A 15,804-nucleotide genomic window follows, 5' to 3' on the forward strand; every position below is an offset into this window, starting at 1 on the left:
AGACAATGAAACGCCCAATTGGCGTATTCGAGTTATTCTGTAGTATGTATCTAACACATCTATATCACGTATTTGTCTATATAAAAGAAGTACTGACTGACTGATCAACACCTAGGCGAAACTGCTTCAGCTAGAAACTTGAAAGTTAGATAGTACATAAGATTGGGACGTAAGATACCTTAAGAAAGGATTTTTAGAAATTTGACTTGGAAGGAAGGATAATGGGGATAATGGCCGTTGTAATATTATAATAAGATATCCATATCTCACAATCCCTTGGACACATGAAATTTGGTACTTAGACTTTTCATTTAAAACAATTCAACATGCGTTTCAGCGATTTTCGAGAGTTGATTAGAAGCAAAGAGAAAAGACGAAAAGAAACGAGTGGAGGTTACAATTATTGTTATAATAAGATCTCTATATATCGGAAACCCTTAGCGTTACATAAAATTAACCTTAACGAAACATAAAATTTCATATTTAAACTTTTAATTTAAAATAATTAAAGACTAGAAGAAAAAGAGGTGGAGATGGCTCACTAAGATGCCCATATGGGACATTCGCATTTTGTGTGACACTGAGTTTAGGTGAATTCCACATGAAAGGTGCGGAAGGAAGAAGTCAAAATACTGCCCGCAGAAACACGTGGTGGCATTTCCTAGTCGTTCTATAAAAGTAAAATTTCAAAATGCTCATTACCAACTAACAAATGTATACCTAGAAATTGTGCAAGTTTCTTGAAATCATTCAAGAAGATGATGATATTAACCACTAGTTAAAATATGAACAATGTACTATTTAAAAGTTAATGTACTTACATGGTTACACGTAATTAATATCAATTATGCTACGAAATCACACGTTACGGAAGAGATGTTACAGATAATTAGGAAAAGGATCTGGAAATAGGATAATATCAAGGAAGGCAAGAAGTTAAATAACGAATTACAGGGGGAAATGCACAAAGCGAGGGAAAATTTCTACTGAACAAAATGAGAAGATACAGAAAAATTACAGAACAGAGAAATGTTGGTAAATCGATATACGATAAAAGAAACCAGCTGAAAACAACATACTTTTTATACAATATGACTGTTTCTATACTGTTTTTATCCCGTGAACTGTTACGGGCGGTAACTCCTATTTATTTCTATCCGTTTATTCTACTTAGTGTTTAACTCTTACAGTATTTAAAAAAAAAAAAAAAAAAAAAAAAAACGAAATAAACTTTAATAATATACAAAGAGCGAAAAAGTGGATCTCGACGCCAGGATCCTGAACTGGAACTCGAAGCCAGAATTTTTGGCGTCCCGTGCTAATGCGTTTACCACTACGCTATTCAGTCCGCTTTCAGAGCAGTTATACACTTGATCATTCTTGAAGTCGATGTTCATTCACTCAGACCACATGGCTTGTTCCGTAACTACCTGTTGTGCTTCGACAACCCTGCGTTCATTCTGTAAAAACGCCCTCCTAGCCTAATTAATGTACGGAATTTAAGACTTTTCTCCTACAACGTTTTATCATCAAAATCCAGTCATATACAAGTAAAACACAACTATAACTGTGGCCCGTACACCAATAGGAACCCTTAAATTCGGTTGTTGGTGGTTAGTATGTCCCAGAGCCCAGTCGCAGCTAAGGAGTAGGTTAGGGTGATCTCATGGCCCATTCGCAGCCAAGAGATGGATGCATGACGTATCTCAAGGGTCAGGCGCAGCCGAGAGAGAGAAAGGAGTCCTCACAGTCCAGTCGCAGCCAGGGCCCAGGCAAGCCAAGGAAGAGGTAGGTAATCTCAAGACCAGCCGCAGTCAGGAGACTGGGTTAAGGTAGTTCTCCAGGCGAAGTCGCAGCCAAGAGAGAGCAGACAAGGTGATTTATGTCATTGGAGGTCGTGTGGCGACTTTTTAAACCCTCTTCTTGGCGGTGGTGGCGCCAATGTTCCTCTTCGTTCATGTGTCCTGTCGGTGAAGGCCGTCGCTGCTGGTAGTAGTGAAGCAGCATGTGTCTTTATTTACAAACATGAGGTACGTGTAGGATATAACCCCCCCCCCCCAAAAAAAAAACAGTTTTAAAAAGGTAAGACTGAGGGTTATTTTTTTGACTGCACTGGTGAGAAGCAATAGTTCTGAAGAGATGCACTAAAAAAAATATTATTCCACTGAACACAGACACTAGCACTGGTGAACGCTAACACTGTTGCCATAAAACGAAGGTTGTAAGAGAAAAAGCATTAAATAATTAGTTTTTTGCCCAAGACAGAATCTGTGACACACATTTCATTTCCCTCAAGGAAAAGGCTGTTTGAGCAGATAATTAATATAACGATACTAATCCACTAATGATGACGAGAAGTACTTGTAGATTGTATCTGCACATCAGTAATGACACTGTTATTAATAATGTCCAATGGAATTGGTTCGGAGAGGTCAAGTCTAGGACGATTTTGCACTAGTCGTCGCGAACGAAGTTGATGATACAGCACATTTAGGAAAATTAAAAATAAAATCATTACGAAAGTTGTACAAGTCACTGGTACAATTAATCTATTCATACTGGGAAAAGCAAAGGTTGGCTAACGATATGGACGCTAATGGGCCTGATTTTCTGGAAAGTTGTACAGCACAATGTCTTTGGCAACATGGAGGTCGCTCCAAGGAAGCGAACAAGTATTACTGCTGATCACATGTAGATCAGTGACTAGACGCGGAAAGAAAAATTGCTGAGACTGCAATTTGATCGTTGAATGAAATTGTAATTAAGCAGCCAATATGAAGAACAGATAGGGGTAAGCGTAAAAAGCAAAGTGTTAATTTTAGTGTGTTTCAATGGTAAGTACATTAATATTTGTTTTCTTTTCGACATATGATACTTCAGGATAAAAATGCGTTTATTATATTTTATTAATGTTTTTGTTTTTGCTAATAATTCAAGTAACATCTGTTGCTATCTACAGAAAGCGTGTTCCTTTTCTTTAGATCATCTTTTCTGTATGTTTGTTTTGATATTATGATCGTGTACTTTCGTTAAAAAAAAAAAAAAAAAAAAAAAAAAGTTTCAAACCGTCGACTGAAATGTTCTTAATTGTATTTTTAAATGAATCTGGCATTTGCACTTTATATAAATTCGGGTTTAAATTGAGATAATGGTTGTAGGTCCACAGTACCACTTAGACCAAACTTCAGCTTGACCTCGTTTGAGGAATGGGAAGAAAGTGAGGACTTCATCAGAAGGTTGGAAGTTACTTTGCTTGTGTCTTCTCTCAAAATACTGCTTCTGATGTTTATACGTTTGTGAAAGATTTTGTTTTACACTGTCTCTTATCTTCCAGAAGCACCCTTTCAATTCGCAGTTGGAGAGTTGTGTTTAACTTGCAGTCCGTTGTTCTGGGTTCGTACCCATGCATCAAAAACAAGGCAGATAAGGTAATTAGTCCCAGATAGAATAATGCTGTTAAAGGTGCTCCGGCAACTTTTATACCCTTTTCGTGGGAGATTGCGTTGCTAGTGTTCTAATTCAGTCATGTATCCTGTCGGTGAAGAAGCCTGTCGTCTGCTGGTTTGTAGTAGTAGTAAAGAAGCACGTGGCTTTACGAACATGAAGCATGCATAAGATATAACAATATCCAGAACACCTCTGACAGTTGTATTATCATTGTATTAACGAATGAAGAAAATAAATTTTCAACACACCAACTTCTCTAAAGGTGCGAATAAAAATACAACCGTCAGAGGTGTTCTGCAATATGGGCATTGGATTGTACAAACACAACAGGAAGTTGTAATACAAACTATGTAGTCTGAGTGAACGCTGACATCAAAAAAGAGAAAGTATATGGATGTTCTGGAAACAAACTGGATAGCGTAGTGGTTAATGCATCGGCACGCCACGCCAAAGATCCCAGGTTTAGGTCCCGGTCCAGTCGTGCACATTTTCACTCTTTGTGTATCATTGAATTCGCGCCTTAGAAAAGTTGGTGTGCTAGAAATCGGTTGTTTTCTCCATTTGTTAATACACGCTTTAATTAATTTATATGTTTATTAGCCAGAGTAAGATTACAAACTTATTCCTCAAACATAAATGTATTAACCCAAGTACTACAGTATGGTAGTAACGACAAGTTCCACACTGAAAATCAATTCTGCGATTCTGTGTGCTAAATGAAACTGTGCTCAGAACTCGAGAGAGAGAAAAAAAAAGGACTTTTAATAATGCATATTTTGGCCATTTCTAAAGACGTTATATTTAGTGTATGTCTATTACATTTTTCCCCTCTACTTACAAAAATAAATTTAATATCTGCTCTTCTCAAACATGCCGTTCTCTTGTAACCAGTAAAACTCATTTATTGCTATTGCATTGAATAATTACACTGTGCTTTTAGCATAATAAAATAATTTTAAAGCAAGAATAATTAACATAATACTCTTAAGAAGACTAGTAATATATTCTTTACAATTTCTTTGAACACAATCGAAAATTTATCTACAACGTGACAACTCTTACTTGAATCTTTATCCGACATTTCTGAAGAATACAACTGGAATACGCTTCTGCTGTCGCTCTTCTTTTCGGACTGATCTTGAATCTCGATATTGGTTTGATCTTCATATAATACTTTCCAAAGCCCCAACATATGTTTCGCCGTAAACAAAGCAACCTAGAGAAAACAGGAAAGATACTTAATGAAACAACAAGATGAATATCAAACTAATAATAACGAAAGTTCTACACTCACCTAAGCATCCGAGATCCAATCGCAGACTTTTTAGCGATAAATTTTTGCCATCAATAATGCGTATTAAAAAACTTTAGGAATTACATTTTTGATAAATTATCATTCTTGCAGAAATATTGGTTGCGGGTTAGTATAACATTGCTCTTGGATATTTTTGTTTCAAAATTTCTGTTGTATTTCTATTACCTGTACCCAGATTTTAAGTCGATAAAAGTAGACATATAGGACTATAGTGGTGTCGAACGTTTCAATGTTTTCGTGCACAGATGTGTAATACGTCGACTTCCATTCATTTCAAATCTGGACACAGGTAATAAGAATAAGGGATTTATGAAAATTCTAGTTCTTCGAGAGATTTTTTTTAATGCATTGCTGTTGAAAATTATAGCTGAAACGTTTGCGACTGGTTATCTGGTGCTTAGATGAGTATTGAGTTAACCTTTCGTTAAAATTTATTGTTACATTGCCTCAGTGTCACATTGGAGTAGGGTCATATACTAAAGTACAGCAGACAATAACTGTATGGCAATAATTAGAATCACGAATGAATTTATTCCATTTGGAGTAGATATAGAATTAGTTCACCTATCATTATGTTCTATTATTCAAATATTTCAAGATTCCAAAATTTCTTTTCGTACTATATCTATCTATTAAAATGCTACAATAGCAATTAACAGCGATTAAGCTCCAACCTATAACTTTAGCTTATAAACCTTTGATTTACGGTTATTTGTGATTTCACGTTTATAACAAAGACAAATATTTTTAAAAGGTATACTTTAAATAAATTACTTAAAGAGATCTTTTTCACAAAGCCTATCGTTTAAAATTATTATTCAAAGCCTTTGCATTTTAATAAGCCTTCTCCGAAATAAATGCAAATGAATTGTGCTGCCATCTCTGGAGTTTTTTAAACTATACGTTTGTGGACGTTTATATGTTTGTGGCAAATCCTTTCGACAGTGAGATCTCGGAAACTACAGGCTCTAGAAAGATGACGTTTTCAGTGATCGATTGCAAACTTTGCGTAGATTGTCCAGTTCAACTCAATATTTAAAAAAAAAAAATATGGTCATTATTTATTTATTACATTTTTACGGGTACACTGGAAGTGTCGAAATTTTAAAAAAAATCATATCCTACCTATTATACATTCCAAAACCATATAATTGTATATAGGGCCTGCATATCTCTCAGGTGTTTGTATCATGGTCAAATTATAATGAAATACGGAGGATAACCATTTCTCCAGTCTAAGTTGAATCTTTATTGTTTGGAGTGTTTTGCCCAATGAACACTGCATATCACTGACATTATAATTGATTGTATGTGTAATGTATTAGCTTATTTTAAAATGTATAAAACGATAATCATGCCTGTTATTCTGCATGGTTGCGAAATATGGTCTCTCACTCGGAACAAAAAACATAGATTGAAAGTATTTGAGAACAAGATCCTGACACGAATATTCGGACCCAAAAGAAACAGGAATAGGGAATGGCGGAATCTTCATAATGAGGAACTACATAATTTATACGGTTTATCCAACATTTTTAGGGTCATCAAATCTAGGAGGCTCAGGTGGGCAGGTCATGTAGCCAGGATGGAAGAACGAACGAACGCTTTCAAAATCTTAACTGGAAGACCAGCCGGAAAACGACCATTAGGAAGACGTAGGCGCAGATGGGAGGACAATATTAAGATGGATCTCGCAGAAATATGAATACAAAGTAGAAATTCGATCTAATTGGCTAAGGATAGAAGTCAGTGGAGAGCTTTTGTGAACGCGGCATTAAACCTCATAGGTCATAGAGTTACTTAGTTTATGTATTTGCTTATTACATACTACATGCAAGAAGAAAGAAAACACAGATCATACATAAATTAAAAACTGCAACCGAAAGTAGGCTCAAATCTTGCAAACGGTACGAGATACTGAAAAAGTAATCGAAAAAATCTCCTCTTTACGGTATTTCTTGCCGATTTTTACCAAAAGTTCTTTCACTTGTGTCTGCAACGGGACATGTACAGATGTGAGGAATAACAAGGAGATTTATACTCATATATGAATGATGCGCTGTGTAAAGAGCGCAGGTTCAGCTAGGCATATATTAAAATGCTAGGTTTATATGTTTGTCTCCATCATTTCAACAATGAGATTTCGAAAACCAAAAGTGCTAGGAATGTGCAGTTTTCACTGGTCTATTCCAAATTTTGTGTAGATTGTTCGGTTCTAATTGAATACGTAAAAAAGCATGGCCATTATTACTTCATTACATTTTTTGAGGTACACTGAAAGTGTTGAAATTTCAAAAAAGTAAAGCACTATATCCTACAAGTTATACTTCCACCACCACATATTCGTATACATGGGTTGTATATCTGTCATGTTTGTATCATGACCAAATGATGATAAAAAACTAAGGATAACCACTTCTCCAGTCTAAGATGAATCTTTATTGTTTGGAGTGTTTTGCCGAATGAAAACCATATATCACTGATATTATAATTAATTGTGTGTGTAATAGAATTTGCTTATTACATACTGCATGCAAGAAGAAAGAAAACACTTATGATACATAAATTAGAAACTCCAACCGGAAGTAAGCTCAGATCTTGCAAACTGTGCGAGATAATGAAAAAATAATCGAAAAAAATCTCCCCTTTATGATACCCCTTGCCGATTTTTATCAAGACGTCCTTCACTTGTGTCTTGTAATGGGACACGTACAGATGTGACGAATGACAAGGAGATTCATGCTCATATGTGAATGATGCACTGTGTAGAGAGCGCAGATTCAGCTAGTCGCGAATTAAAATCGACAGACGCTTCAGTTCTATTTGATCTGTAGAAGGTATATTTGCGTAACAACACACATACACACACAAAATAATAGTTGTGTTACACAAAATTGCAGAATTCAATGCCTACATTATAAGATTTAGTTTATATTACACAATTTACGTCTTGAAATAAACAAACATCCACGTCTAAAATTGAAAGTATTCTATCTGTTAAAATATTTAAGTTCTCTCTATAATTAATTGGTATCATTAACTTCGACCATAACGATGGAGGAGATAATATTAGCAGTAAACTGCGAATTTTTACGAGTCTGCACTGATGACAGAGTTTTATTTCATTTTTACTTCTTTTTCATTCTCCTGGTTATTCTTCTGATGCTGCCCTCGATAAAATACACTGATGCAGCATGAAACGTTGGAAAGTGCATATTTATGAAACAGAATGTAAAAATATAAAACAAAACTTGTTCTCTACGCATACAAGTTTTCGATTTTATCTCCAGTATCTGATTTGTAGGGTTTATTATTATTATTATTATTATTTAATTCTTTTTAATCATTTCCTAAAGTAGATCAACAATTACAGTCTCGACGTTACCAAATTATTTCCTAACATTACGAAGTTTACTCTAGAAGACTTGATTTACGATAAAGCAGCTCTGACTTCCTGAAATTCCTTTACACTAATGTTCCCACGTGTTCTCACTCATTATGTGTAACATTACAGAAAAGCTAAGTGACTTCCTCTTATGCATACACCTTTGAATTTTATACCTGTTATAGTTGGTGTTTTGCTGGGAACAGTATGTCCTCTCTCAAAATTTCATCAATCGAACACTGCTTACCTCACCTCCAATACAATTCTGTTCCAAGTGAGCTTTCACGTAGAGAAGATTCAAATTATCTGGATATTCTTCTAGCGCGGCCTCTACTAGTTGAAGGGCCTCCTGATTCTGTTTCTGAGCTGATAACAAAAGCACCAGAAGGTGTAAAGAAGGTACATGCTCTGGTCGCAAATTGAGAGCTACCTTCACGTGACTCATTGCCTCTCCTGTCTGTCTGCCATAAGCATATTGTAAGGCCAAGTAGTATTCAGAAAGATGATCATTCGGATCACATTGCTGAGCTCTGAGAATAGTAAAGAAATATAAATTATGAATAATCCGAGACAAGCAAAATATAACTAGGAACAAGTGCCTCACACTACAAACAAAATGTAACTTACTAAGATACCCTATTCGGCAAAGAACTTAGGAAATTTGGCACAAAAATCCATACTTTATAAGATGTAATAATGCAACAGATAACAAAGATTAGAAAGCTAGTAAATGATCGTAAGTTACATTTTATTTACAATAATTGAAAAATGGCTCCATGCAGGCCCGTATTTAGGTAAGTGCTATTCTGTACTCGAGCACAGGGCGGCAGAATTTAGGGGGCAGCAAAATTTTGGATTATTTTTAAAGATTCAAAATAAAGTAATATTTAAAATTAGCAACCCGCAGACTCCCGCGCAAGCACGAAAAAAATATGTTAATGAGTTTAATTCGCTCTAATTACAGTAGTTACTTTTTAAAAAGTCATCCTCTTCCACACTCACCCCCTCCTCAAGGACTGAGGATAAACTTGAACGTCATGAAAACTGATACCGTTAAACTTAGCGACCTCGAAATCTATTAATTCAACACTAATATCTGTCGTTTACGATTAGTTTTAAAATACCACCCCCTCCTTGGGGAATGGAGTATGACCTTGAAGTTGAATTAGGTTTAAAAATGTCACTATTCATCTCACCGACTCCAAAAACTATTAATTCAACTCTAATATTAATCGTTTCCGATTATTTTTAAAATTCCTCCATGTTATTCTTACGGGGACTTTACACCCCTATATCTCGGCTCAAGGGACCTGGAACAGGTCATTTTGATTATTTCATCGAGAGCCTTAAAACATATTATTAGAAATGCATCTATCTATCTATATTATGGTTCTCGAGTTGAAAAGCGCTACAGAGAGACAACTTATTGTATTATTAATACAGATGCTGTTAAACCTGTACTCATGGTGAATAATGTAAACGATTATTTTTCTTATCAGTTATCACAAATAATGATTGGTGTCTTACAGTGATGTCCACCAATGTATGTCAGCCAGTTCCAACTTCAAAACAACGCTCCAATTAGATCTCTAGTGGGCTGCTCTAGATAATATTTGATATATATATATATATATACAAAGTAAATATTTAAGAAATTCAAAGTAAATACTTAAGAAATTCAATCATAATTCAAATGAAATTATGAAATATAAAATGACATAACGGTTGATTAAGAATTAATAGAATACATTTTCTCCGGACAGTAAATTAAAACCTACATGAATAAATTACATGCCAGTATTGAGAAAATGTGTTCCCAATGGATGAGTGGTTAAGCTCGTTGTTTTGCAATAAAGGGATCCCGGGTTCAGTTCCCTGTGGGGACACAAGTGCTTCGGATTCCAAGTTAAGGTGTAGGTCCTGTCGTTGGTACTTCATCATCTTCCCATGAAAGGCAATGGCAAACTACGATGAGTTCACATTGGCCAGGGACCTTCGGGCAGAACACCACATCATAATCATCAATCATCATTGAGAGAATTAAGCCATTTAAAATTACGTTGTAACTTTTGAAACTTGTAATATCTAGTTATGCCTAGCTGGTATGTTTGCAAACAAGGAAACGGTTTGTTTCCTTGTTTGAGACATAAGTTTTTGTGTGTGTGTGGGGGGGGAAGATTTATTTATAGCACAGGGGTGCACAATATATAAATACGGGCCTGGCTCTATGTAGTACTTACACAGTAAACCCAAGTTCTATTTTTAAAAAATCAATTATTTCATATGACATTACCCTAGTCGCGCGTATCACATCTTTTCTTTTCCTTCTTTATTAAAAAAGAAAAGGAAAGAAAAGGCACGAAAGGAAGAAATTAAGAACACAAATTACATACACTGAGAAATACATGTACAGCTACTACTAGAAAAGTAAAAAGTTACAAGGCTGAGTCATAAATCTTGCAATATTCTGATACAGAACATATTTGTATTTATTACAGTACAATGAAAGCAGGTTAACATTCAAAGTATAGCTCCTTATGTTGGACTGTCTACAAACACCTTCCTGCCAGTTCCTCCATTCCACGTCGAGTTGAGTTCAGTTGATTTTGAGTTTAACGTCCCGTTCAGCAGCGAGACTATATGGAACGTGGACCCACTGATTAACGTAGACTCCGAACAACTTGAGCTCCCACCGGGAATCGAACCCAGGTCTCCCGCGTCGATTCCACGTCGATACCATGTATTGTCCTTAGAGGAAAAGAAGCAAGTCACTGGTGTTTCCACCTCCCTACTGGTTGGTTAGGCATTCTGCTTTCAGAAAGTTTGCCATGGACAGAAGCAGGTAGTAATCAAGGCCAACATTATATGCTGGATTTGACATTAGTTTGACATCATCTAGTTCCTGAATTTTTGGTTAAGTTTTTCGAGTCAAACGTGATTTTGCGTTAACCTGTTGCAGAAGGGCGCGCTTCCGGTTTACCAATGCAGGATATTTTTGGCGTAGTGCAACATACAATAGCTACAACTGTTTGGAATAAAAAGTACTCACTGATAGTACGATGGTTAGGAACGAACTCTTAAGTGAATTACCCCTTAAGTGAATTCCACCACACACAGAGCATAACTATGCTTGAAACGGCTCTGTTTGACAACTGGTTATGGAAGTTGGTCTGTGCTCAATTACTGCCTCTGCACGTTCGAATTTCGAAAAAAATTTCGTCGCATGTGACAATCAGTTTCAGGAAACGCAGATCATGTGGATTTTGTAGCAGTCATTGGCATATATCCACTCTCCTCTGGGCCTGAGCTGGGGTCAACTCATGAGGCAGTTTCTGAGGATTTCGTAAGCATGCGTAGGTGATGCAAAACAGTGGACTGGGACAAGCCGAGTTGATTTGACAATGGTAGTGTGCCGGTGGATTGCTTTTCCTCAATGGCGTTTCGTACGATCTTAAAATTTATCATCCTGGGGCGGCCCGACCTTGGCTGATCAACATTTCTACAACCTGCTCGAAATTTCTGGAATAAACGAGTTGCTGCTGCAGCATTGTGCTCTAGTTCGAACACACAGTAACAGTTCACGTATCAGACGTTGAGTATCTATCGTCACTGTCACTAAAACTGACAGAAGATATTGACGAAGTGGCGGACTCTATGTATTGATAAATATTAAGCTTGTCATACGCCTCTTGGGCTAGTTTGACATACAGTCGAGCACGGCGTATAGACGAACCTACTGCTTAAGTTGTGAAAATATTCCAAGACTTATGACTTATCCTTCTATTCAACACAATGGACACCCATTTTATAAAAATAAAATCTTACTAACAAGTATTTAATAGTACAGAATCAGGAGGTTACATTGTGCAATGCTACGTGCTGCATTCTTCATCTGGATGAAAACTAGTACAAATCGGAAATTTAAGATAATTTTGATTAATTTAAACATTGGACGATTCAGGAAAACGAAGCAGGATCACAGCTTCCAGGAACACGTCAATACATTTATTTTTAAATGTATTAACGTAATTCTTAAGTCATCCTATATTCGAACTACAAATTATCCTAAATCTGAAACTTATCCTAGTTCCGGCTCAAACGAAGAATGCAATAAGTAGCATAGGAAAATTTAACCTACTGGATTTGTACTGAACTTTTAAGATTTGTTCTACTACAAATACAAGTATATATCATATGTTACTTTATTTTTGCATAAAAAGACATTCTTAAAGGCAAATATAATACCAAAGATTGAGAACTCTATTAGTAATTTATTTATTATTAATGCTAGTGCTAGTGCTAGTGCTAGAAAGGTCAAATTACTTTACTAATTCTTTTCTGCGCTTACTCAGACTCTTTGTGCTGGTGCGAAAATAGTGTTTCAAGTGCTAGATATAAGTAAGAGATGCTCCTGTAATTTTTGTAATATTTATTAGACTTTTTTTTTTTTTAAATAAAATCATGTGGCATACATAAGAGAACACATTTTTTAAATCTAGGTCAAAATAAAGGGTACAGCTTATGCATGCTACAAATCAGACGTTAATTAAATGCTATAGCGATTGTTAGTGTAAAAGTACGTTATCTCCTGATATTTTGATGTAAATTACTGTTTCATTTTAAAATATATGTCTCAGCTTTAATGATAAAATAGGTATACCGAATATAAAATACGTTGCGTAGCTTAACGGAAAATTACTTATATCCGATGCGAAGCGCTGCAACTTAACTTTGATAGTGCGCTTCGCGGTGGGAAAATCACAATATCTTACAGTAGTTCAACTTACTTCCAATTCTTAACCATCTCGTCAATTTTTTCACCACGTATTTCCATTTATCATATATCTTTTTGAACTTGATTTGAAAAAAATAAAATTTAAATTTAAATAATTGTTGGTGAATATTCTTACATAGATATTAACTTCAGCATTCATCAGACCCCTACTACCTCCTTCGTGGCTAAGCGGTTAGCGTACGCGCCTTTGGCGTGGGAGACCCGGGTTCGATTCCCAGTAGGAGCTAATATGGTTCGGATTGCACGTTAATCAGTAGGTCCACGTCTCATATAGCCTCACTGCTGAAAGGAACGTAAAATCAAATCTATCAAATCAGATCCTACTGATAATAAGCCTGAACCTTGAATACAACTAATTAGCATATTAGGATCAATCAATTAGTAGTACCAAATACAGCTTATTAATATACATATATAGGAAAACTGTACTCACCACCACACCTTGTTAACAGAGTTTGAATAATAATTTCAGCATCACTTTGGCACTATTTTCGGGTCCAAACACTTATAGGCGCCTATGTAATGTCGATGGATTTACTTAAAAGATATGATGGGATATGTTTTAACTATTTAAGAAGATAGCTCTCTTGCTTGAAGCATCCGACAAAATATATTTGTGTGAACAGTTAAGGATCACTTCATTTCTTCATTCGCTGCTACATAAACAACATGTTACATAAATTCTCTCCTTATTCATCGTACGAACCAAATTTGGTGGAATAAACTTGAAATTTGTTACTACGTTAATTCCCATCTTCCTGAATTTTGTGAAACTAAATCTGTTGATAAATACTGCCCTTATTTGCTCAGAAACAATGGTTAATGTTTTAAACTGCGATGTACTAAAAATTAATAATACTACATTTGATTAATAAGAAAGTTTTACACACCGCGTCATTTATGTTGCAGCGAGTATTTTTTTTCATTACAATTAGGATTACAAATTACATTTCTCGTCTTTCGGCATCTATGGCCATGTTAGATTGTGACGTGAGAGGAACGACATCCCTCGGCAATCACACCGCCCCAGAGAACTGGGTGAAGAAGAAAGGAATGGGGAACGACAGACCTGGGACCATTGTGTGAGGTGCCTTGTGTAAATGTGGAAAACACAGCAAAACCTCACTCAGCATGGCTAGTCTGATAAAAACTTTTACATTTTTTTCCGTGTCTCCACAGGGAATCGAACCCTCCTGTGCTGACAAAGAAGTGAGAATGCTCAAAAACATTTCGCACGAATACATTACCGAACGCTTGAGGTAAGTAAAAGGTCTTCTCAATTAATGTCGATGAGTATTTTGGTAATGAGCACTGTTTTCGTCTAAAGAATTACGTAAGTTTTTATGAATGTTTACTAATCAAATACTTTTTATAAACTTTTAATTTTAGTGTAGGGTTTGTACAAATATGGATTGGTATCAAGCAGCTCTAACATGACTTACGATAATTGAAGGTAGAGGGGACGTATATTCAATTTGCTTTTTACATTTAAGAAATTGAAATTAAACTAAATCTTTGAGCTTTACGTCCCACGGTTATGCCGGTTAGGCTAAAGAAGACTGTGATGATGAGTAATGAATGAAATAGTGGAATGAAGAAAGTTGGAGGAAACGGGAGAACCGCCAGGAAATCCACGCACACGGTGTTTGTTCCACCACAAAGTTTACATGGTGGGGACTGGGATCGGACCCGGGACCCCAAGCACCAGAGGTGAACGTTCTACCACTGAGCCACCGCGTAAAGAAAATGTAAAAACAGGAATCAGAATTTCTAGTTTGTAACTATCTGGATTCGAAGATAGCATCAGGGTGATACTGAAATGATTAACCTAATAAAATTAACAATCCGAAGTCGAGAGTACTGTTTCTTTTTTGAAGCTAGCATTAAGCCCTCCTCTCGCGGAAAAAAATATTGAGGCAGAAACTCCTGTATCCTCTCTACTAAAATTTCATTTAAATTAATCCAATGATATAACGAAGAAACACATACGAACAAAGTATTGTTAAGAATACTATACTTTTGAAATGACTCCAACGCTGAATTCACAAGTATTTGTCTCTCGTTCTTCAGGTGCATATTGACAGCTTGCAAATTATACCCAATTCCAAGATACAAGTGGCACCGTGACTGCAGGCCCTGAGGACTAGCCACTTCACGAGCCAAAGCCTGCGCACTCCATTCAAGACCCTCAGCCACCTAAGGAAACAAAGAAAAACAATTTTAGAATAACCATCTACCTGAAGAAATATATACAGGGCGTTTCCAAACAACACCGACAACATATACGAAATTATTTCTGACACCAAGATAAGACGAAAAGTATAGAGTAACCTGGGTGCACAAATGCTTGCTTTCGGAGTTATAGGCTGCCGAAAACATGAGAAAATGAACTTTAAAGATTCATAGCTCCAAAAATATGCGACCTATCGTTTTCGGGTCATGACTTCACGTAGAAACTATTTGCGCCCTATCCAAATATCCAAGTTTCAGAATCCTGCGGTACTTCCGCAACAATTTTTATAGAGGTAGTTCGTGAGTACTTCAAATTATATGCCTGTAGCCTAACATCCCTCTATAAAAATTGCTGCATGAGTACTGCAGGTTTCTGAAACATGTATTATTGGATAGCGCACATATTATTTCCTAAGTGAAGTCTACACCCGACTACTCTAGGTCCCATAGTTTTGGAGCTACAGACCTTTAAAGTTCATTTTTCATGTTTTCGGCAGCCTAAAACTCCGAAAGGAAGAATTTATGTACCCAGGTTGGTCTATACTTTTTGTGTTATCTTGTAAGGAATCACCTCCCACACGTTGTTGTATTGTTTTGAAACACCCTGTATATAGAGGAAGATTATACTTT

General features: G+C 36.1%; 1 protein-coding gene across 1 annotated transcript in view; it reads right to left on the minus strand.

The window, feature by feature from the left end:
* Positions 1-15,804, minus strand: part of Ttc7 (tetratricopeptide repeat domain 7) — a 55,016-nt gene that overhangs the window by 8,295 nt on the left and 30,917 nt on the right. The window contains exons 10-12 of the mRNA XM_081758690.1: positions 14,960-15,138; positions 8,395-8,677; positions 4,510-4,663 (exon numbers count right to left, since the gene is read on the minus strand). Of these exons, the coding sequence (XP_081614816.1) occupies positions 4,510-4,663; positions 8,395-8,677; positions 14,960-15,138 (616 nt within the window). The remainder of the gene's footprint in view (positions 1-4,509; positions 4,664-8,394; positions 8,678-14,959; positions 15,139-15,804) is intronic.

This window comes from Thermobia domestica, chromosome 5 (assembly GCF_964235325.1).
Source record: "Thermobia domestica chromosome 5, izTheDome1.hap1.1, whole genome shotgun sequence".
In the NCBI taxonomy this organism is placed as follows: Eukaryota; Metazoa; Arthropoda; class Insecta; order Zygentoma; family Lepismatidae; genus Thermobia; species Thermobia domestica.